Source organism: Rhizopus delemar, genomic scaffold, assembly GCF_000149305.1.
Source record: "Rhizopus delemar RA 99-880 supercont3.6 genomic scaffold, whole genome shotgun sequence".
NCBI classification, from domain to species: domain Eukaryota; kingdom Fungi; phylum Mucoromycota; class Mucoromycetes; order Mucorales; family Rhizopodaceae; genus Rhizopus; species Rhizopus delemar.
In genome coordinates, this window is record NW_027137832.1 from 2,276,390 (window position 1) to 2,297,768 (window position 21,379).

Genomic DNA, 21,379 nt, shown 5'->3' on the forward strand with positions numbered 1-21,379 from the left:
CCTGTCTCTCTGGGTCCTTGAGATAGACACGATGATCAGGTAGGACGTGTGCTTGAAGCACAGGGGCATCCTATTGTCCCATCCAAAAGCAGTGGATGACAACAAGGTCCATTTGACCCTTTTGTTACACTACTTTTTATGAAAACATCTTGTCCAACCTCAATTAATAAAGAATATCTTTGGATCAATCTTGAACGCGTCGCCCGTTCAATTCATTGCTGCTTCCAGCGTATCACAAACAGGTGCCATCGACAGAGACCAATTGAGCCCTTGTGACCCTACCTATTTTTTTGTTTACATCATCCATCCCGCCTCTTGATCGGGTATATCCAGTTGATTTTCTTCACAGAGGGTTGCACACAATGTCTTGCAAAGTCATCCGGTTCTCTCTCTTTTTCAAAAGTCGCTCTGGTCTCTGAAACGCCTCTTTCAACCTTTGTACTTGACCCCTTAATGTTCTTCTCTCCTGTCGTAGGATAGCATCGGCTGCCTTGTCATGTTGATTTCCAAGTGGCTTGAGGGTGTGAGAGGACACGAGTGAAGCAGGAGGGGGGGGGCGCATGAAAAAAAGTCCGTCATTTCTACTCGAAATCCCTTGGACTCATTCTTCCGGTCGCTTGCTGAAGAGAGACACGGACGATGGCTGGGTGCTGGACAAGACCTGTTTTCTTCAAAGGCTCTGTGCATGATCGACCGTGTGTTTGTAGAGTGCGATCGGCTCCCTGGACACGGCCGGCGCTTGTGATTGAAAGGAAGCCAAAAAAAGACAAACGTATTCAAGACGACCTCCGTCTTATTTTGGACATGAATAGGCATAGCCTGTCTTTTGCTGATCCGATCAAGTCGTTGGCTCACATCCTATCGTCTAAAAAAAAGCATCCTTCGTGTGGGACTTTAGATCAAAAGGGTTCAAAGGAGGGGCAAAGGAGGGGGGATTTTATTAAAAAGGCCATCCTGAAAAGGATCTGCTCTTTGTTCTCACTAAAAAAAGAGAGAGATGGCCAAGGCAACCCTGGAACTTGAAGTCAGTGGGGGGTACAAGAAAAAGTGTGGATCAAGTGAAAAAGGAGAGAATTCTTTACTGCTGATAGACCAAAGCAGCAAGAGACACGGTCAAGACGATGTGATTTCCTGTCAGTTTTCGGTTGAACGATCGGTCAGGATCACAGTCATCGTTGAGAGCGTTGCAGAGGATAAAGATGGAAAATAAAAAAGAAACAGTACTCGACCTACTGAAGGCGTCTCTAATCTCTTTATTAAATTTCAAGATGCATTGAATCACACTATGCCTTTAGATAGGAAGTGGAATGAGTTGGGAACAGAAGTGAGTTCAGGACCCACTTTATGATTGAGCTTGAACAATATCAATAGTTTATGGGGTTCATGTTGGAAATGAGTCAAAGGCTATAGAACAAGGAATAGGATGTATTCGGTACCTGTACAAGATTTGAGTCATTTCATACAGAAAAAGTATTGAATGAGGTAGATACGACGCTCGTTTGTTTTCTTGGCTAGAGATTCTGATCAAAAGAAGCATTCGATCTCAAAAAGTGAGCCAGAGACAGGTACGATCCATCTGTCGTTGGAAAGGATCTTTGGCTACATGCTTGGAGAACTGGATCTTTACCCAACCAAGTCTATCGATCGAATCAACATTCAACGCATGTCAACAACAGAGGATCTTGCTGGGTCTCCCCTCCTCCTTGTTTGAGTTCATTCGATTGGCATGGATTGAGAATCCAACCATCGATGGTCACTCGACGTTTTTTTGGCAAGGGGTCGATGGAGATCCATCAAGGATGCCCGATGGATTTGGAATGAAAAAGAGAGCTCAAGAAGATGTCCTTGGGTCATGAAAAAGAAACGTTTTATTCGGTTTGGATTTGGACGGAATGGACAGGGCGAGTGAAGGAGTGAGGGTCATGCTGCAATTGTTCCAGTTGGACCTTGAGCTTGAGCCTTTCCTGTACTTCCCGATGCATACGCTGTTCATGACTTGATTTGATGTCAGCGATGAGCATACGAAACTCTTTACGGAGCTGGGTCGTGTTGTTGCCGACGATCGCCTTCATCCTTTCCTCGACCAGTTGAGATTCGAGTTGGTGAATGCTGGTGGCCAGCTGATCGATCTTTCGGTCGTATTTCATCCGGTGCGAGTCAAAGTCCATGGCGGTGGTGATGATCGCGTCATAGTCCATCATGAGGGTATCCAAGTTGCTTTCGACCGTCGTCCGATGGGCCGACCAGGCCTGGGCTTGTCGGTCGAGCAGGGTCTGAAGGTCGGGTGTGGGTGACTGCAGTTCCTGTTTGAGTTGGGTGATCTTTCGATCCTGCTGATCGATCGAGCGCGACTTGGCCTTGATGTCGTTGTCGAGCTGTTCGATCCGCAGTCGAAGCTGTCGACAGTCCTGGAGGAGGTCTTGCTCCGCCGTCGGTTCGATCTGGGCTGGCTGGGCTTGGGTCGGTCGTGCGAGTAGTGCTGCATGTTCGTTTCGATATTGATTTAATTCAGACATGAATGCCTTTCTCTTTTGGGTATAAAACGAGGCTTGTGTCAGCAAGGCGGTCAGCAAGACGTCGGTGTGGGTCAGCTTGGATAGCAGCCGGTCTCGAAGTCGAGTCCACTGGCTGATCTCGTCCTGGCTGCTGGGGTGAGATGTGATCTGGGTCAGCCTTCGATCGATCGCGTGCAGCAGGGCCAGAGGATCTTTGCTTTCCGCAGGCTCCCCACAGTACCCACTCACGATCCCTCGCAATCGATTCAACACCTCTGTCCGTCTCTGGCCTCCTTCTCGAGTACTTGTCTGGATCCCCTTATTTAAAACGGCCGCTGTATGTTTGAGCAAGGTCTCTTGGACGTCAAAGGCCTTGATGTTCATGTACTCATATCGCTGCATCAATTCGTTCAGTCGGATCGCATTCGACTGGTTTTGTTGTTGAAGGTAAAGGACCGAGTGACGACTGTTATGCATGTTACCTAACGATTTCGATACATTCTTGATTCGTGTCTCTACCTGAATACTTTGTGAAAGGGTCGAGATCAAATCACGCAAGTCTTGATATTCCTTTTTGAGCGATTCGACTTGTTCAAACGAGAGAATCTCAAAATCGTTTGAATCCAGTAGGGCTTGCGATATAAGAAGTTGAGTGAACAAGTCGTCTTGGACGACAGGTTGTGTTGGCTGCTGATTCTGTTGCACTGGCTTCATATGCCACATGTCATCGAGCTCCAATGCAAAACTCCACCGCTGCTGATCTTCAGTGACAACTAGAAAACAAGTTATATTTTGCTACGTCACAAACTCACTTACTGTTTATTGGATGTTGTGTCTTGGTTTGTTGTGAGTCTCTGATACGAAAAGGAGATCTTGAAGGAATGAGTGGATAACTGGTCATGGAATAAATAAGTGAAAAAAAATAAAAAAAAAAAAAAAAAAAAAAAAAAGACTAATAATTAAATCAATAAAGTGCGTTACCCAAATGAATCCATCCATCACGTTCTTCTTTTCCTGACTTTACAAAAACAATCCGGTTGGAAGCTTTTTGCCTTTTTTGGATTTTATTTTTTGTTTTGGATTGAATCCTCTGAGAGAGAGAAGGAAGAGGGGGTCTCCTTTTTGGGTAGCCAATAAGAAAAGAGGATTATGATTGGTCATCAAGAAGCAGATGACATGGTCTTCTACCAAACCATCGGTGGCTGTGTATTCTCGATGAGGCTTTTGTAGGAGATGGAGGAGGGGGGCTAGTCCACATGAGCCACACGATCATCCGATGTTTATCCATGCCTTGTAAGTGCGCGCTTGGTTGACGCAATGGACTGCATTGGCTGTTGTTTCAAATCCCCCCCTTTTTATATCCAAATCTCTTGTACTCTCTCATCATTTTCAAGTATGTCAATTGTCTGAGCCTTTTCACAGAGTGCCCAATGTGTCAGGTAGCCATCTCTTTCAATGATTCGCTTAGTATGACATGCTTACCAGCAGCACCTTGTATCTGTTTAACTCCCTCTACAGAATCTTGAAATGCCACTGTGTGAATGATAACAAAATCTGATCACGACTACAACCCATCTGTAAATTAAACCATACATTCTGAGTGAACCAAAGCTAAAAGTTGAGACAAAGGAGGCAAAAGATGCAGCAAATTATGGATAATAGTAAAAGGATGGTATATGAGGTTGGTACAGACTTGTTTTATCCTTTCTATTCTAGTATCAGGAAATGACTAGAAACAACAGGACCAGGAAGGCTTCGATAGAGCAAATAAAGAGAGGCTTGTTCTTTAAACCACTTTAATAAATCCTAGAGTAAACTTGATGTAGACAATCAAGGAATTTAAAAGAATGCGTCACAATGGTTTCAGATAGCTGAAAAAAAAGGCAATAGAAGGAGGGGGGGGCCATGATCAAAAGTGAGTTGTGTGTGAGTTGCAACCTATGTCAAGCGATGATTTGAAGACACTAAAGATGGTTGTAGAAAGGTCGGGATGACTTGAAAGGGTGTTTCCAATTGGAATGCAAAAGAGCCTTACAAAAGGACAAATAGAGTTGATAGAAAGAGACAACGGAAAGATATTTGGGTTCTAAAGAAGAGGATGGAGTGAAACGATGACAATTGCTCTCATGGCTTTATTTTTCACTGTCAGTATATCCAGTATACCTTGTTTTCTGAATGGCTTCTTTTCTTTTTTCCTTTGATAATCTTTACCTGTCACTTGGTATAGGATTGGAAAGTAAACTGTGAATGAGGGTTGAAGATGAACTCAATCAAACCAGAGAATAGATGAAAGTAAATTGTTTAAAAAAGAAAAAAAGTCCCGATACCTTTTTGGCTATTGTCTATTTGAATCATGCAAGTGATGTCGTACAACTTTATTTTTTAAATCTAGTTTAATAAGGTTGTACATGATCACTTATACACTGTTCAATAAAAAAGCAATTGTGCAAGTTTGGTCAATGGATTGTTCAACAAGATGAAATCTATATTCTTTTTGAGAATAGTTGCACATCATCCCATCTGCCTTTTACATTCATCTCTCCCTTTGTGTTCAAGGCCTCATTTCATTCTACTTCATGTTTGAAATATCCTATGCTCACATTGTTCTGAAGGACTAGGGGTCATGTTTACATTAAAAGCAGAAAATTGTGTCTGATGTTTATTCTATTTTACTAATCAATACAGAAATGACAAAGACTGGATGAACCTAAACGCACCTTCCCTGACACTGGGCTCATTGGATTGAAAAGGCCATGACGAAAGAAAACAAGAGGATGATTGGCGCTTAAAGAGAGCAGACCTAAAAGTATATTGAAATCGTTCCAATTGAGAACAAAATGTAAAAAAAAAGTCCATCCTCACGGCTTTATTCCCAATGCCTGTGGTACCTTTCAACCTATTTTCAAATTCAGCCAAGACAGTCAAGAGTGGACTGATGGCACTAGCTGACTTTGATACACCCCCTTTGGAACACATGGCTTTCATGGTAAAGGTTCCTGTGTACACTATCTTTTTTGATCAAAAGGAGTTTTACAGCCACAGAGACACATGGCGTTTCAAAAGGGTGTGTCACTGCCTGGAGAAGGGTTCCTCAGGCTTAGATGCATCTGTCGGAGTAAGACTGAATCACTGTTGAGTCTGACAATGAAGGGGTGCGCAAAAAGAAGACATCTTTTTTATTGTAACATGTCACAGTCGTCATACTTTAATCAAAGAACAAGGCGCTGTATGACAAGCTTGATATTTTTAGTTTTATTTTTTTTTTCTTTCTTTTCCTAGTCATCATCTGATAGAAAGGGACGATGGATGACTTTGCTTCGCTCAAAGATAACATTTCAGAAAAGAGAAAGAGAAGGTACGAGACGCGTTAAAGAAAAAAAAAAAAAAAAGGAGCAGATCTTGTAAAGTGCTACCCAATCAAATTCATTTGCTTCACATTTTACTAAATGCAGTAAACTGAATCTACCCCTTTTTGTACCCAATGGATGATGTCTTGTTTTGTTAACATATCCAATCAGATCTTGGATGACAAATTAAATAAAAGAAAGAATTGTTTACTTCAACTCATTAATAGACATGATTGTTTATCTAATTAAGCGAAAAGGGCTTCTTCATTTATTGATCAATTACGTAAGCCCTCCCTCAAAAGCCAAAGAACGGGGTTAGTGTTATACACTGAAGAATATATTTTTAGATAAACTTTTGTGTTCAAACTGTGTAGATAAAAATAGAATACAGAACAATGCACGACACACGTCAAAAAGTTCAAAGCCTCTCCGCATTCAGTTGATATATTATTAATTTAATTTTCTGGTATAAATACAACCTCTCTTTTTTTGCTTTGTTTTCTCAATAAATCAAAAAAAAATGTCTTTTTCACAAAATTACTTGTATTCAATCGAAAACCATTGTATTCAATCTGAAATACCACATTACGATCTCCATACTTTACTGATGGATGACAGCCTAGACTTATTGTCCACTCCTCAACTCTATTATTCCCCTGGACCTGCTGACTTGCTGGCCACACCACAATTGCAATCCTCTCCCGTGCCCGTCGAAGAATACCCCGAGCTGTGGCCGCAGCCAGTATCACAGCATTGGATTGATCCGCCTGTGGATTGTCATTTGGATGTACCCTACTTTATGGATCAATCTTACTTTATGAACCCATCGATCGAATGTCATCCGCAAGAACAACAAGCGACGAAAAGAAAAGAAACACCGTTTCATGAAAAGAAATACGCTTGTCCTGTTTGTGATCACCGGTAAGATCCCATCTCACCTTCCATCGTATCTCATCCTAACCCTGTTCCTTAGATCAAAACGTAGACACAACATGATCGAACATATGCAGACACACAATCCCAATCGACCCAAGTTATTCTCATGTCAACTCTGTCAACGTGCCTTTGCTAGGAAATATGACATGAAACGTCATGAAAAGATTCACTATAGAAATTAAAAAAAAAAAAAAAAAAAAAAAAAAAAAAGCTCCTTTCCCTCTTATGATTTCACTGTAGACTATTCCCCCATTTTATATATGATTTGTTTATATTATGCCAAGATTCCCCCTTTTTTTTATTTCACTATGTCCTTTTTGTATATGATTTTTTGTATTTATTATAATAAACTAGCACTTTTTTTCTATTATTTTTCATCACCAAATAAATCCTCATCGTCCCATCCTTCTCCAGATTCATGTACTTCTGCTATTGACAGGTCAAGCTCATCATTATCCCATCCTTCCTCTACCTCCTCAGGCTCGAGAGAGAATCGGACTGGATCATTTTTTTCTTTTGGCAATCGTTCATCCTTTTTGTCTTCTTGACGTGCTGGCTTTGGAAAGGACTCGTCTGCATCCGTCTTTTCTTTCACTGGCGGTAAATCGAGAGTGTCATTCTGTTGGTCTCTCTTTTGCTCATCTCGGATGCTTTCGTGGACAGGCATCAAGTCAAGGTCATCCTCATCCCATCCTTCCTTGTTTAAATCTAAATCCACCTCATCCTCGTCCCAGCCTGTTGTTTCTTCATCTTCCTCAGGATGATAGAGCAGTGTCTTGCCGGATGCTGCTGTGGGTGCTGCTGTGGGTGCTGCTGTGGGTGTTGCTGTGGGTGTTGCTGTGGGTGTTGCTGTGGGTATGGTTGTAGGTATCCGTGTGGACACAGGGTCCGAGAGACGCACCGGTGGCTGGCCAGACCGGATCTCTTCCAGATTCATCCTTCTCAGATCCGAATCGGCAAAGAGGGCACAGAGCAGATGCTCCAGTTCGGACTTTTGAAACATGTGAAGCGAACCGCGTCTGAAGGCCTCCATGATCTCCCGCATGTTCATCTCCAAGATATCCTTGAGCAGCCAAAACTTGAGCCAATTGGGCACCAGACGTCCGACGAGGTCAGGGCTCGCGGGCTGCTGGTGGTCAAAGACGCTCACAAGCTGGATGAGACTGTTCAGGCTGCGAGCGATCTCGTGCGATTCGTCTGCCCCAATGTCCGTCAGGTCCTCTAGATCGCCCATGAGTCGATTGAGGACGCTGTCGACGATCCGGCCGAGGATATCGAAAAAGACGGCAGGGTCCACGCGAGGGCGGATGTCGTCCGCAAAGGATCGCACGAGGTCCAGGACGGTGGACAGGACGGGTTCCCAGCTGGTCTGTGGGGCGCTGAAGCTCTGGAGCGCATCGAGTGTGGTTTGGATCTTGTCGACACGCTGCATCATGCAGAGTTCTTGCCATGCCTTGCCCAATTCTTCTAGCCTCTCCCCTTCTTTCAGATCCACCCCGTACCGTCTGGAGGTCGTCTGGAGCTGATGGGCCAGCCAGAAGCAGTCGTTTCGAAAGATCAGGGCGCTCGACGGGTGCGACAGCAGCTGAGGTCGGTGGTGGCTGGGCATGATGGCACGGTACATGTCCAGCAGGTCATGCACTCCCTCGGTCAATTGAGCGGCCGAGATCGGGTGTTCCGTCTTGAGTTCGGCCGCTTCAGCCAGTGTGTCTGAGATCAGGACCGCCAGAAGTTGAGGGGATTGGCTGATGTGGTACGTTTGGACTTGGCCAGAGTCAGTCTCGATCTGTATCGGTTCAGCATCATACAGCCGTCGGAGCATCACCGTCCGGGCTTCTTTCAGGATCCTCTCGCGTCGTTTCTTGGCATAGTGTCGATCGATGTGGTCCACAAAGTCGCTCAGCGGGTTTTCGGTCAGTTCGAATCCATCTTGAGCACATGCGGCTTCAAAGGAGCGGACCGCTCTCTGGACTCGACCAAATTCAGACAGTTGGTCTCTGGAGAATGGCACGGCAGGCGCGATGCTGCGGGATAACATCAAGTGCATGAGATCAGGCAAAACCAAGTGTCCAAAGAGCACCGTCTTTTGGCTCTTTTGGCCATCAAAAAGCGCATCAAAAAAGAAGTGGAGCATGGCCTCGATCCCCTTCATCATGCTCACCGGCTCCCTTTCGCCTTCCTTCAGCCGCAACACTTCCCTCTCGCCCACCCGTTCCCGCTCGACCGCGCCCTGTTCAAAAAAGGGCTGGATGAGGGTCTTGAACGCCTGTCGCTTGAGACTCACCATCTCCTCTGTCAATCGTCCCAGTCGGTCCATACTCGACAGGATCTCGTCCAGGCCTGTCCGAACGATCTGGATCGAGCCTGGTTCGAATCGAACCGCAGACTGAAGGGCTTCTTGAAGTCGGATCGTGATTCGCTGACGCGCCTCGGTCAGGCGGGTCTCTATCAATCCGGCCACGCTCGCATGCGGCACAGACTCGATGGCTTGCAACGCATCGATGGCCTCCAAAAAGTGGGATGGCTGCCACTTGGTTTCGTTCTCTTTCAGGGTCTTCACGATCCGCATGATCCTCTCGAGGGCCTCGATCTTGCTCGACACCCGTCGGGAAGCCTCGGAGGCTTGTCTGTATTGCGCCAGTGTGGATTCTGTCGTCTGCTGTGCTTCAGAGGCAGTCAGGGTGCCTTCTGTGGCTGATGTTGCCAGTGCATCGGATGCTTGCTCGAGTCGTTTCAGGGTCTGATGCGAAGATGAAAAAAGGTCATGGTGTTCTTGAACGTACTGATAGAGTTCGGTTTGAAGAGAAGCAAACGTGTTGTCCAGATGACCGAGCACTTGGGTTAGTGTGGCTGTATCCACTTGTGTGTTTAATACACTCTGATGTTGATCATCACACAACAGTTGAGAAAGAAATGCTTCATCTAATCGTTCAATGGGTGGCATAATATTTATATAAAAAAAAAAAAAGAAAAAAGTGCTGAAGTTAAAACCATTTCTCTTTCTTTTCTTTTTTTTTGCAAAGTGAATAATGGTGATTGCGTCCAAATCACTTATTTGGTCACCTCATGGTCAAAATCAATTCTTGTGTGGAGGCACCGAGTTGAAGTTGTATGAATGGATACCTGAAGTAAGCGATAGAAAAGAAAAATTATTTTTTTTGCATAATTCATAACTGAAGAAAAAGAGGGTTATAGAGTAAGGAAGCACCAGGCAGAGTTCGTTATATTTCAACTATACCAGAGATTACTCTGATGATGGTAATGCATAAAGCACAATTCAGCATGTAAGCTAATCATCTAACAGTGCGCCGATTGGTCACCTGATCCCAACTGTCCTGATCTTGTAGCCGTTGGGCTCACCACCGGACGAACCCTGCTCGTTCGTATGCAAGAACATGCGTTGACAGAGTATCCGAATGCCGAAAACGCGGCTCATCAACGGATGCTGCCAAACAAGTACCCTTCTTTGGGTGTCAAGATGTCACGTACCAGCAACGTTGTTTCCTTTTCAAAAAACCATCCCAACCTGCTGGCTGTCGGGTTGGATAAAGTCAGGAATGAGCCCTGTTTGTTTGTCTGGGACATTTCGAGATCGATGGAAAGTTATACGCCTACAGGATCACAGACACCGATAACAGCGACTTTTAAAGAGGCTCGATCGAGGATAGATACCACACGATCTGTTGATTTCTTTGAAGGTAAATGAAACAGGAAGAGAGCAAGAGGTATTGACTGGTTTATAGAGAAGGGCAAGTTTGGTGAGCTACCTGCTGGATTAGCGTAAGATAGAAAAGAGAGAGAGAGAGAGGGAGAGAGCTGAAGGATGTCGCGTATTCATCTTGTTTTTATCAGATCGAGAGAAGTAGGACCCATTCGACAATACGGTTCATCTGAAGTCATCTCGTCCTGTGCATGGTCTGAGCATGCCAGTGCCCCGATCCTGATGGCTGGCATGGCCAATAAATACCTTCGTGTCTATGACATTCGAGCCGACAGCAATCCACTTCAATTCTCAACCAAGGCCGTGTATGGCACGACGATCGACCCCTTCAACCCTTACCGACTGGCTTCTTATACCGAAGAAGGCATCATCAAAGTCTGGGACATTCGTAAACACACGGATGCCGTCCTGACACTCAACCCGGAAACGAAAAACAATCTATCCAAGATTGTCTTTTCACCCACCCAGCCCGGTTTGCTCGCCTCACTGACCAAGGACACGGTTCAGATGCATCTTTGGGACATCCAAGAGACCTGCTCACTTCAATCCGTCGTTCATTCTGTCAAGCAAAAACGAGTCGATGAGGACCTGAGCATTCCGGTGCTCTGGAAGAATCGAAAGACACGGTCGAGCACAAAACCCTTTGCTTCCTTTACCTTCATCCCCAAACTGGATCCAGGCACGCCTCATCGTCTCCTGGGTGTCCACACGGACGGAAGCTTCGAAGCTGTCAAGATCGAAGAGGCCTCACAGATGACATGGCAGCCGACAGGAGGGATGGTCATGACGGGCCGAAAGGGCCTGATGGCTTGTCAGCCGGCCTCTTTGATGGATTTGAAAATGGCCGAGTTGAGTCTTCAAGAAGAAAGGTAAACCAAGACCATTTGACGCTTCTTCTCACCTTGATCAGTAGTCCATCCGATCAGACGATCAAACAAAGCAAGGATGGTTTATTGGCAAAACAATTGGAAAGAGATATATCGGTCGTCATGAGAAAGAGAGTCGTCGGAGGCTATTCGATGAATGTAACCTATGCCGTCCCTCTTTTTTATGTCTCACTGACTTTCTTTTGGTAGTGTGAAAAGAACATCAGCATCATCCGAAAAGACCGTGCGTTGAGAGAGCTGTGGACTTGGATGAAGATTTCTGAACAGATGGCTCCCAAGCTATCCAAAGTAGGTAATCTGGATTACAGTTTTCATGGTGTCTATGGCATCTGGGTCGGATCACAAAGTCGACAAAAGTCTTCTCCGGCAGCCACGCCTCGGATGACATCTCCCAGGATCTCGAGGGAATCCTCTGCTCAGAACGTGAAGGATACGTTGGATGAAGGTGACCTGCCGATGGTAGAGACCTCGAAACCTTTACAACGCAATGTGGCCTTGATGGCCTGTGGTCTCGCGTTTGATCGTGAAGGGTTTGAAAAGGAATTGGTGTCGTAAGTCGTCCCTGGTCAATGAACCCACATCATACTGAATGCATTGTAGGCTTGAGAGAAATGGAGAATATGACAAGGCGGCGGCCCTGGCTTTGTTTCATGGTAATCTAGAGAGGGCAATCAAGTCACTGAGTAATTCAAGAGATGAACATGGTAAGAAAAAAAAAAAAAAAAAAAAAAGAAAAAAAAAAGAGGGGCTTAACCATACACGCTAGTCCAGCAACGAAAGCTGATGTCGGCCATTTTGGCCAGTTATCAATCAGGCACGTCGGATACCTGGAAAGAGATTTGTGAATCACTTTGTAATGACATGGCCGATCGTCCTTATCTGAAGGCTATCTTTGCCTATATTGCCTCAAATGACTGGTATCGTGTGTTGGAAGAGCCAGGGTTACCTTTACGAGAACGCATGGCGATTGCGTTGAGAATACTAGATGATGAACAGGTACAACGGCACCCATTCAAAGTACGTTTGCTTGTCGCTCACCTTTAGTGTCTAGATGACGGTTTATTTAAACAAGACAGTAGAGAAAGCGATTGAAGAAGGCGATGTGGAAGGCATTGTGGTGACTGGGCTAACGTTAAAAGGCATTGATATATTAGAAAAAGCGCTTGATAAACACGGTGATGTACAGACAGCGAGCCTTGTGATGAGCTTCATTGTACCAAAGCGATTCAAGGACAATCGGGTGGAAGATTGGGTAGAAAAGTAAGTGGCATAGTCCCCTGATGTGTTTGCTCTACTGAACCCTTTTTAGCTATCGTTTGCTTTTGGATCGTTGGCAGCTGTGGCACGAGAGAGCCAAATTTGATATTGAACGTGGTAAACGTATGAATTCAAGTGAAATCGCACCACCACAAGTCTATGTGCGTTGTAATTATTGTGCTCAATCTTTGGGGCACAGTCTTGTGATACAGAATGCACGAAATAGAGAGGGAAAGAGGATGAATGTTCAGACGAGTAATCCAGGTGGAAGGGTGTCTAGTAAACAAAAGGTAGTTGTGAAAACAGTATGAGTCGAATGCTTACTTTTCATGACAGAGTACGGTATGTTCGAGTTGTAGAAAGCCACTGCCTCGATGCGCCCTCTGTCTTTTACAGATGGGTACACCTGTGGACCAGTTGAGACAGACGATCATGGCCAATGATACACATAACAGTAAGTATGATGTTTACAACTCTCTTTATCAACTCACTTTTTTTTTCCTAGTCGACCCTGCAGGCTTTGAACTCTGGTTTACTTGGTGTCAAACATGTAGGCATGGAGGCCATGCTGTTCATATGTTTGACTGGTTTCAAAAGCATACCACTTGTCCAGTGAGTAATTGCTCGTGTCAGTGCCAGCTCTAATTACCTTTTTTGGAATAATAAATATCAGTCAAGAAAACTATTCTTTTTTTTTTTTTTTCCTTTTCTTTTCTCTTTTTCTATCTTTATTATGACTGTTGTACCTATTACACCCAAAGATACTGATATATCTAGTTTAATATTAATTAATGAATTTGATCATGTACGCCTGTCCTCTTCTCGTGAAGGCGATCTTGGCTGTGGACTGTTAAAAATCATGGTCCAATCTGACCAAAAGTTACTTGTACTTGTCTTCAATCAACGAAACATCATACTTGCGTCCAATTCAAAAGCATGGTTGGAACAAGAGACGATCATGATACCTCATGTAGAGAGTGGCTTATGGAAAATCAATTGCAGGTATATAAAACTTAAAAGGACGTATTCATGATTTACCATTTCAAAAGCAATCCAGATCAATTGGTTGAACTACAGGATATATTGACCTTTTTCATAAAGTATGAAAATCGACATTGTATCAAAAATACATTGGCCTTGATAGATCCAAAATCATGTCAAGTCACTCAGGTTGTAGCGGATAATGTCACGATTGATTTAGAGCAAGAGGATTTTATTGAATCAAAAGAAAAAGTCCCTGTGTATGTGGATTCAAAGGTAAAAGAGAGAAAAAAAAGAAAGAAAAGAAGGGCAAAACGAATTATTTTCCATATTAGGAAAAGGTTCAATTTCTCTATCAATCTGGAGAGGCCATGATCACCGGATCCGATTGGATTGCAAACGCACTTGTGTTTACAGGTCAAGCCCTTGCCAAGGGAATCACTAGGTTTGTGCGGTCTACTTTTATCAAAAAATAACTCTCTTTTGTATTTAGCGGAAGCCAACTGATGGAAGAAAAGATTCAGAGCACCACACCCTTTCAACTGAGCGATCAAGACAAAAATGTACTCGACATGGTCTACAACACAACACATACCGTCACAAGTGCCGCTGCTAGCGCACTTGACAAGGTCATCACGGCCGCCACCTCTCGCATCCGTCCAGAACCCAAGTCGGCCAAGGGTCACTTTGGATGGTCTGCACTCAAGGCGACGGCGACCGTCATCGGTGGGGCGGCTGCAGCGGCCGGTCTCGTCTTGGATTCTTCGCGTGATGGCATCAGTCGAGTGATTCGTAAAAAGTATGGGGCGGACGCAGGCTATGTGGTCGAAAAGACGATAGGGACCGCATCTCATGTGGCAGGCTTGCTGGTTTATTTTGATGCCAAGGGGATCTCGAGAACCGTCATCTTGGGTGGGCTAGCTAAAGCGCATCAAAGAGAGGTCGTGTTTGAAAATAAAGAAGAGGAAGAAGAGAAAAAGAAGGCTTAGGCCGATGGGAGAGTTGAACGAGATTTATAAAATGAATAAAAACAAGGGGGGTTCACAACCCTCTTAAGTTAAACTTGCAATATAATACATCACATTCTCGCCAAAGGTCACTGCAAATGTCTTGAGGAACGAACAGCGAATGATGACTTGTAAACGGGCAGTGGATGATGGAAACCATTCTCTATAACAGATCCTACCGCCTACGTCTTCAACAAGGTACTTGATTTTGGATCGATCGCTTTCAATTTGGATTTCAATCAATTTTGATGCCTTTGTATCCTGACCGTCCATGTCAAACTTCATTTCCAATTCATCCAAAGAAAGACCGGTCACGTTCACGGTAAACGCTGTCTTGACACGATATGAACCTGTCCTATACACTTTCAGTCGGCTTAAGGAGGGAAACATGAATGAGGGAACGGCGAGGTATCGATCTTGGATATCTGTAAACACACAGAGTTTCTTCAGGCGGTGGCATGTCTTGTCCTGTAAGAGGGTAGCCAGGTCATTCAAGGAGGTAAGAGGAAGCTCGAGTGTCTCCAAGGCAATGCACCAGTCCAATAGGTTAACAGACTCTTGACTGCTTTCATCTGCTTCGTTAAAACAGACCAAGGAAACATGAGCCAGGAGGACATGACACCAGTGTTGAAGCTCCTCTTTGTCACAGCTGATTGTCGCTCGATCAGGTGTGAGTACCAGAAGAGGATAGGGTTCATCATGAACCTTGACTCTGCAAGTCGACTGAGGGTAGCGTCTAAAATAGGCTTCGATCAGATCTTCATTGCATGGGATGCTGATGGTGTAATCTGATATCGAACGCAGATAGCCAACGAACGTATCCGAGTTTTTGGAACAATAGCTACGAAATTCCCGCGAGATGGGTTCTCTGAGATTGATGTTGGTCTCAAAAGCGAGATGTGTTAAATTTGGAAATTTGTTGATCAGATATCGAAGTGTGCCTGGATGGTATGTGATGACGACGTTCAGTTCCTTGATCTCTGGCCGTGGTACGATCTTTGACAGACGAAGGGTGGTCAATATCCGCTGATCATCCGGAGGAAGCTGTTCTTCGATGTCCAAGGTAGTCAAACGAGGACACCTTTCGATCACCTTGTCATACATCATCAAACACTGTCTGTGGTCACTATATCCCATACCAAACCTGACGTGGGTTAGCTGAGTAAAGTGCTTGAGCTCGTTGGTGATGCTAGGCGAACCGGGATTGTAACCCCAGATGGTCAGACTGCAGAGATGGTCCTTGAGTTTGAGCGCGACGGCATAGTAATGGTCAATGACGGTAGAGTAGCAGTCTGGGAGACATTTGAGCTTCCAAATTCGAGGACAGACATCCTCCAGTACCATCAAGGGGCCATAGTAATCAATAGGGTTCTCAAGCCGGTCCACATTCGGACAGGTCGTAGCCAAGCGCCAGATAAATCTAAATGAATCTTCTCCGTACAGCACCGGCCGAATTTCAATCTCACGTACAAACTTGCCTACTTTGCCTGCTTCCATCGAGTTCAGAAACATCCTGAGTTGTGTGGAATCATCAATCGTCACACTCTTGTAAAATAAAGGAGTATAGATCCTATTCCAATTTTTACACACCAGGAAATAAGATAATTGATCAGGCTCATTCTGAATAGTGAACTCAAAAATGTAGCAAAGGATTTCAAGTGTCAAATTACCCCAGTCAGGCATAAATCGTAATAAGAAACAGTGATAGATAAAAAGAGAAGAAAAGGACAAACTGTTATGAAAAAAAAAATAGACTGCAGACATGAATAATGAAATTGGTACAACTTTTATGCATAAAAACGTTACCCAAACTTTCTTTGATAAATAAAGAAATAATCAAACAGAGTTGATTGGCGGATTCTTGTGCTTGAAAGCTTATTTATATGTACTCAAATGATGTCTCCCCAAAATTGTATTTGAGAAGAAAAATGGCATCTTGACGTTTCTATAACAGATTGTTTTCTCGAAGCTATTGATCAATCACCGCTCCTTAAAGAGATCCAGCCATCTTTTATTCCAGTGCAACCGAGTATCCCTTTCCTATTATTTAGTATTTCTATGGGATGTCCTGATTTCTTTCAAATAAGTATGTATACGATGTACTCAACGACTGATAAAGGATCATTAGCAGTATGGAACACTTTGAAAGAAAAGAAGAGCACAAGAGGATTAGACATGGCATTCATTACATCCAAACTAGAATAATTGATTCATGAAATTCGAGAGAAAGGCGAGAGGTAATGACGGGATATACATAAAGGTTTTTCAGAGTTATTCTTTATATAGTTTATGCCAATCTCTCGGGTATATGTCATGTTGACTCTATATTTTGTAGATATTCTATGAAACAATTGGTTTTTATTTTATTTTATTTTTTTTTGAAATAGCTTCGCAGCCATGTCACTTTGTTACTAGGCTCCATCTTGACACATTCATCTTTTCGAGCTTGATCTTGACAAGCGACGATATCTTTTGTTTTCATGCGACATATTTCAAAGCCAATGGGATATTATCATCAAATCTCAAGGAGACGAAATGCATCAACTTTTGTATAGGCTACAACGCGTCTTTCTAAACAATTCTTGAAAGAAAAGCACATGGACATATCTGACATCTAGAAACCCTTGGCTGCTTTCTGCAGAAAGAAATAGATCTCGTTTTGAAAGGAAATGGATTTTGTTCGTTTGAAAACAAATGAATAGGTTCCAATATTTGCAAACAAGGAGAAATGGTTGTATAATTCTCTTTGTTATGGATTATTCAATGATCCTCTTGATAAATAGAAAAAGTTCCAGTCATACATTATTCATTTTTTTCAAAAAAAAAAAAAGAAAAATGTGCTAATTTGTCAATAAAAGTAAAAGAAGGCGATTGAACTCTTTTATGCTATAAGAAAAGATGGGCATGTGGCTTCTTGTTAGATAAAGGTATATTTCATAATGGATCTATAGTGTCAAATAAAGTTTTACATGGTATTTAATTTTATGGATATAATGCAATGCAACAAATGGATACCTTATACTGGAACTTGTTCCTATCCATGGCTCAGTTAACTATCCTTTTGGCTTTTTGAAAGATTTTGTATGTCCTAAGAAAAAAGCCAGGTGGATTAAAATGTACAGTGCTTTAGAGTATTTCAAGCAAGGCAAGATCCCCACAAAATCATTTCATCCTATTGTTTTTTTACACATGTCGTCCTAGAATCATCATGCTTCTTTAGTCGATACTGGGAACACAGTATATGTTCATATGGCTCGGCTACTGTTTAAGAAACACTTGCAACTCTTTTTTTTTTTTTTTTCAGTGATGTAGACTATTTAGAAAGACAGATTTTTATTTGACTATGTACAAAAGGAGTAGAAAATTATGTGATGGTTATTGATAGATGTCAGGTCCTGTTGGTGCTTGATGTCCAGATGTTTCTTCTAGTTCAGGCATTTCATCCAATGATAAATGAATAATGATGACTGGGATTTTTTTATTCACTTGTATACTTTATATACACTTGTTAATAAGCAAAGTATGTGGGATATATCTATTTTACCTGTCTAATTCCTTATCTTCTATCGCATCCCATTGTTCAGTGACAGAAACACTTCCTAGCTGAGTATATTGGTGTAGAGTGCCTTGCATCTTTCTTTTGATCATTTCGACCACTGTCACCGTCTTGTTTACACATTGACCTTTTCCTACCAAGATAATATGCTTCTTTTGTTCTTCCTATAAAGTCTGTGTAAATAAAGCATTTTTACTTGTCTTTTTTTTTTTTTTTTTTTTTTTTTTTTTACTTGAAACTTTTTTAATCCAATATCAACATAAACAGATATCTTGCTGTGACTTATTCTAATCTCATTATCAGCGGATGGCTTTTGTGCTTGTTCACTATCTACAGATTTCACAGTTCTTTTATAATTTTCCACTACAAAGAGAATATTAATAAGAAATCAAGATAAATACATATACAATAAGTCAAGTCTGGTATATAACAAATCATTCAGTTCAAGTGAATTGGTCTCATTTTGCTTTCAATCCTAAACATGCTTCTATCCACTTTTTTAATCAAGAATGTATCTCTCTCTTTATCTGTCAAAAAAATCGCTTTCTTTTTTCAATAGTGCTCGAGAGAAAGAGATGTATTCAATCTATCTTTTGTGATCCATCCAAAAATAAGGCAAAATATCTACAGCCAACATTTGGATTCAGGTATACAAAAGAAACAGTAATAATTGTCTAGTCATCCTTTACCATCATTACGTGTCTACTTCTAACATAGATGGTCTAACAATAACTAAGAGAGCCCTTTTTATTAAAAAAGAGCGACTCCTTTGTTTGATATTCGTCCGGCCTTACGTTCCCAAGACATCCGTGAAACTTTAGAATGAGGAACAAGATTTCGAACGTTTTGATCAAAAAAGTGGGAAAAGAAAATGCAGTATAGAGATTGAAATCAAACCTTTTACAGCATCATCACGTATGATTTGTTATATAAAAGTCCTTGTCCTCTTTCTTTTTTCTCTATACCAATTTGAAGTATTATGCTTACTTTTTTTTTTTTTTCTACAAATATAAAAAAAAAACTTTTTTCTTTGAAAAAAAAATTATTGCTTCTTTTTCGGTTCAACACCGATCAAAATTATGTTTACGCTTCATTTTTTCCCCTCTATCAAAAGCTAAAGAAATTCCCTGATAAAAATCTCAAACACGTAAAAAGCTTCTACTTCAAGAGTTTTTAGATCCAAAATCTTTGTAATCTTCTCGATAGCTATTGTCCTGCCTTTATCACGCAAAATGAAACGACTCAGCTGAGGTAAATTGACAGAGGGCTCAACACACATAGATTCAGAGGCGACGGTACGCGCAATGGCCATTTTTCCTTGCTTGACAAACTGAGAAGGTCTCTTTGATCATTTAACAGCCTTTTCATCAAGTGTAATAGAGCTGTTGTTTGAACAGGGTCCTTTGTGCTGCAAATGGCAAATCCCGGACTCACTTTACTTTCTTCAATACTTTTTCATCTTAAACTGATATGGTCATCCCGAACGGTTCATTTTATTTTTTGTTCGGTTTTATCATAAACAGCAGAGGTCTCAGTCGGTTGCTGTCTAGAATTAATACTCAAGCTATATACGTCTCGATTTCGTACATATTTTATTGGACATCATCAAGATATGCGTTCTCTTTTTTTATGTTACCGGATTCAATCTTACAACAAAGGTGTCCATACTCTAATATTTCTTCTTTACTTAGTGCCCTTGGTTCTGTTTTATTTTTTATAGCTACTTTGTATCTTTAGAAATAGGGATGAAAAGAGAAGCATTGATCTTCCTTTCATTCGTCTGAAAGCTATCCAAACATTCCGAAAATAAAAGCCCATCATACCAAGGACAGGAAGCAGTGTCAAGCTCTCTTATACTAACCTCTGTAAGGCTAAACAGGGACCTAAAGTGAGCATCTGTCTTTGATTTTAACCAATCTGCTTCAAGAACAATTTCAATTTGCTGAGAATTTCACCAAATCTTTTCTTATCTCATAGTACAGTAGAAGAGGAGGCTATCTATCTTGTTGACGGTAACAATCGATTTGTTGATGCCAGATGTCTTGTTCAGTATCGTGTATTTACGCGTTTGATTACCCAAGTTCAAAATCTGTTTCGAACTCGCTCTTACGTGCAGAAACGACCAAAGCACCAACATCGGCTTAGAAAGTACACTGAATCATACCAGCTACAAAATCCTTGTGGTCTGGCGGATCCAGGATGACATAATGTCGTTTGTTTGTTTCAAATGAAGTTCTGCTTGTTTCTACTGTCTTGCCTTATTAGAGAGTATAAGCGGGGAACGAATTCAAAAAATCAACCAAGCTTACTCTGACTCTTTCTCCCAAAGCTCAAGGAAGGTACCATGATTCACGCCCGGCTTCCTTTGTATCTTTTCCATTTTTTTTTCCCATCGTGCGATTATCCACCATATCAATTAAATAAAGACTATTGCCACCCACAGTAGATTACCGGCATCTAAAATCAAGAGTCACTTCATGCAGCATTTTTTTAGGCACTTACCGATGTAGCCCACAAAGACAACGTTCAAGCGTTCTTTACCATCAACTGTATCTTCTTGATCAGCAGGTTCAAACGCAGGCTTTGTTGATCCAGCTTTGGGCTTAGGTGCCTCAGATTTAAATGCTAAAATAGAACGAATCAATAAGCTTTAAAGCAACAGACCTTTTTCTATATACCATTTTTTGATTCTGAAATCCAAACAGTTTTTAGATGTAGATGCTAAAAATTTGATTTTATGCACTATCTGTTTTCATCTGTAATGGTTTACCTAAAGAAAGTACAAAGGATTTGACAACTAAAATTGGCTTCCGTTCAGAAACTTCCGGATTCAACGACATGTTATGAATTGAATCAGTTATTTTCTCACTCATGCTCAAGTATATAAAAAAGAAGGGGGAAAAAATATGAAATTGGATGCTTTAAACTCACGTGACACAAACTGTTTGATTTGGTTACGTGTTGAGTGAAACTCCCTTTTTCTCTCTTTTTTATTGTGTGCAATCAATGTCTCAAAAGAAATTACAATGTAAATATTGTTAAAGAATACTTATGATATTTGACAACTCAAACCATTCTTTAAGCTGAAATCGATAGGCTATTGAAAAAAGTCAGCGAAGGTGTTGATACGTTTGAAAGCATCTTTGCAAAGATGAATCATACCAATAGCAACAACCAAAAAGAAAAATATGA

At 42.0% G+C, this 21,379-nt stretch overlaps 10 protein-coding genes across 10 annotated transcripts; 4 read left to right on the plus strand and 6 right to left on the minus strand.

Annotated features, from left to right (window-relative positions):
• Window positions 1-1,868: 1,868 nt before the first annotated feature.
• RO3G_08894 (uncharacterized protein) lies at window positions 1,869-2,516 on the minus strand (the record flags this gene model as incomplete). The annotated part of the gene is made up of 1 exon (XM_067663479.1): window positions 1,869-2,516. One exon carries the CDS (start codon window positions 2,514-2,516, stop codon window positions 1,869-1,871), a length of 648 nt encoding a protein of 215 aa, XP_067519580.1.
• Window positions 2,517-2,883: 367 nt separating this feature from the next.
• On the minus strand, window positions 2,884-3,396 carry RO3G_08895 (uncharacterized protein; the record flags this gene model as incomplete). The annotated part of the gene is made up of 3 exons (XM_067663480.1): window positions 2,884-2,961; window positions 3,015-3,268; window positions 3,312-3,396. 3 exons carry the CDS (start codon window positions 3,394-3,396, stop codon window positions 2,884-2,886), a joined length of 417 nt encoding a protein of 138 aa, XP_067519581.1.
• A 1,974-nt stretch (window positions 3,397-5,370) lies between these two features.
• On the plus strand, window positions 5,371-5,631 carry RO3G_08896 (uncharacterized protein; the record flags this gene model as incomplete). The annotated part of the gene is made up of 1 exon (XM_067663481.1): window positions 5,371-5,631. The coding sequence occupies one exon, from the start codon at window positions 5,371-5,373 to the stop codon at window positions 5,629-5,631; it is 261 nt and encodes an 86-aa protein (XP_067519582.1).
• A 731-nt stretch (window positions 5,632-6,362) lies between these two features.
• Window positions 6,363-6,767, plus strand: RO3G_08897 (uncharacterized protein; the record flags this gene model as incomplete). The annotated part of the gene is made up of 1 exon (XM_067663482.1): window positions 6,363-6,767. The coding sequence occupies one exon, from the start codon at window positions 6,363-6,365 to the stop codon at window positions 6,765-6,767; it is 405 nt and encodes a 134-aa protein (XP_067519583.1).
• Window positions 6,768-7,145: 378 nt separating this feature from the next.
• On the minus strand, window positions 7,146-8,930 carry RO3G_08898 (uncharacterized protein; the record flags this gene model as incomplete). Its single annotated transcript, XM_067663483.1, has 1 exon — window positions 7,146-8,930. The coding sequence occupies one exon, from the start codon at window positions 8,928-8,930 to the stop codon at window positions 7,146-7,148; it is 1,785 nt and encodes a 594-aa protein (XP_067519584.1).
• A 1,233-nt stretch (window positions 8,931-10,163) lies between these two features.
• RO3G_08899 (uncharacterized protein) lies at window positions 10,164-12,430 on the plus strand (the record flags this gene model as incomplete). The annotated part of the gene is made up of 7 exons (XM_067663484.1): window positions 10,164-10,476; window positions 10,522-10,558; window positions 10,631-11,368; window positions 11,410-11,524; window positions 11,576-11,937; window positions 11,987-12,090; window positions 12,153-12,430. 7 exons carry the CDS (start codon window positions 10,164-10,166, stop codon window positions 12,428-12,430), a joined length of 1,947 nt encoding a protein of 648 aa, XP_067519585.1.
• A 609-nt stretch (window positions 12,431-13,039) lies between these two features.
• Window positions 13,040-13,288, plus strand: RO3G_08900 (uncharacterized protein; the record flags this gene model as incomplete). Its single annotated transcript, XM_067663485.1, has 2 exons — window positions 13,040-13,097; window positions 13,149-13,288. 2 exons carry the CDS (start codon window positions 13,040-13,042, stop codon window positions 13,286-13,288), a joined length of 198 nt encoding a protein of 65 aa, XP_067519586.1.
• A 1,388-nt stretch (window positions 13,289-14,676) lies between these two features.
• On the minus strand, window positions 14,677-16,128 carry RO3G_08901 (uncharacterized protein; the record flags this gene model as incomplete). Its single annotated transcript, XM_067663486.1, has 1 exon — window positions 14,677-16,128. One exon carries the CDS (start codon window positions 16,126-16,128, stop codon window positions 14,677-14,679), a length of 1,452 nt encoding a protein of 483 aa, XP_067519587.1.
• Window positions 16,129-19,301: 3,173 nt separating this feature from the next.
• RO3G_08902 (uncharacterized protein) lies at window positions 19,302-19,499 on the minus strand (the record flags this gene model as incomplete). Its single annotated transcript, XM_067663487.1, has 1 exon — window positions 19,302-19,499. One exon carries the CDS (start codon window positions 19,497-19,499, stop codon window positions 19,302-19,304), a length of 198 nt encoding a protein of 65 aa, XP_067519588.1.
• A 1,158-nt stretch (window positions 19,500-20,657) lies between these two features.
• Window positions 20,658-21,027, minus strand: RO3G_08903 (uncharacterized protein; the record flags this gene model as incomplete). Its single annotated transcript, XM_067663488.1, has 2 exons — window positions 20,658-20,812; window positions 20,958-21,027. 2 exons carry the CDS (start codon window positions 21,025-21,027, stop codon window positions 20,658-20,660), a joined length of 225 nt encoding a protein of 74 aa, XP_067519589.1.
• Window positions 21,028-21,379: the final 352 nt, after the last annotated feature.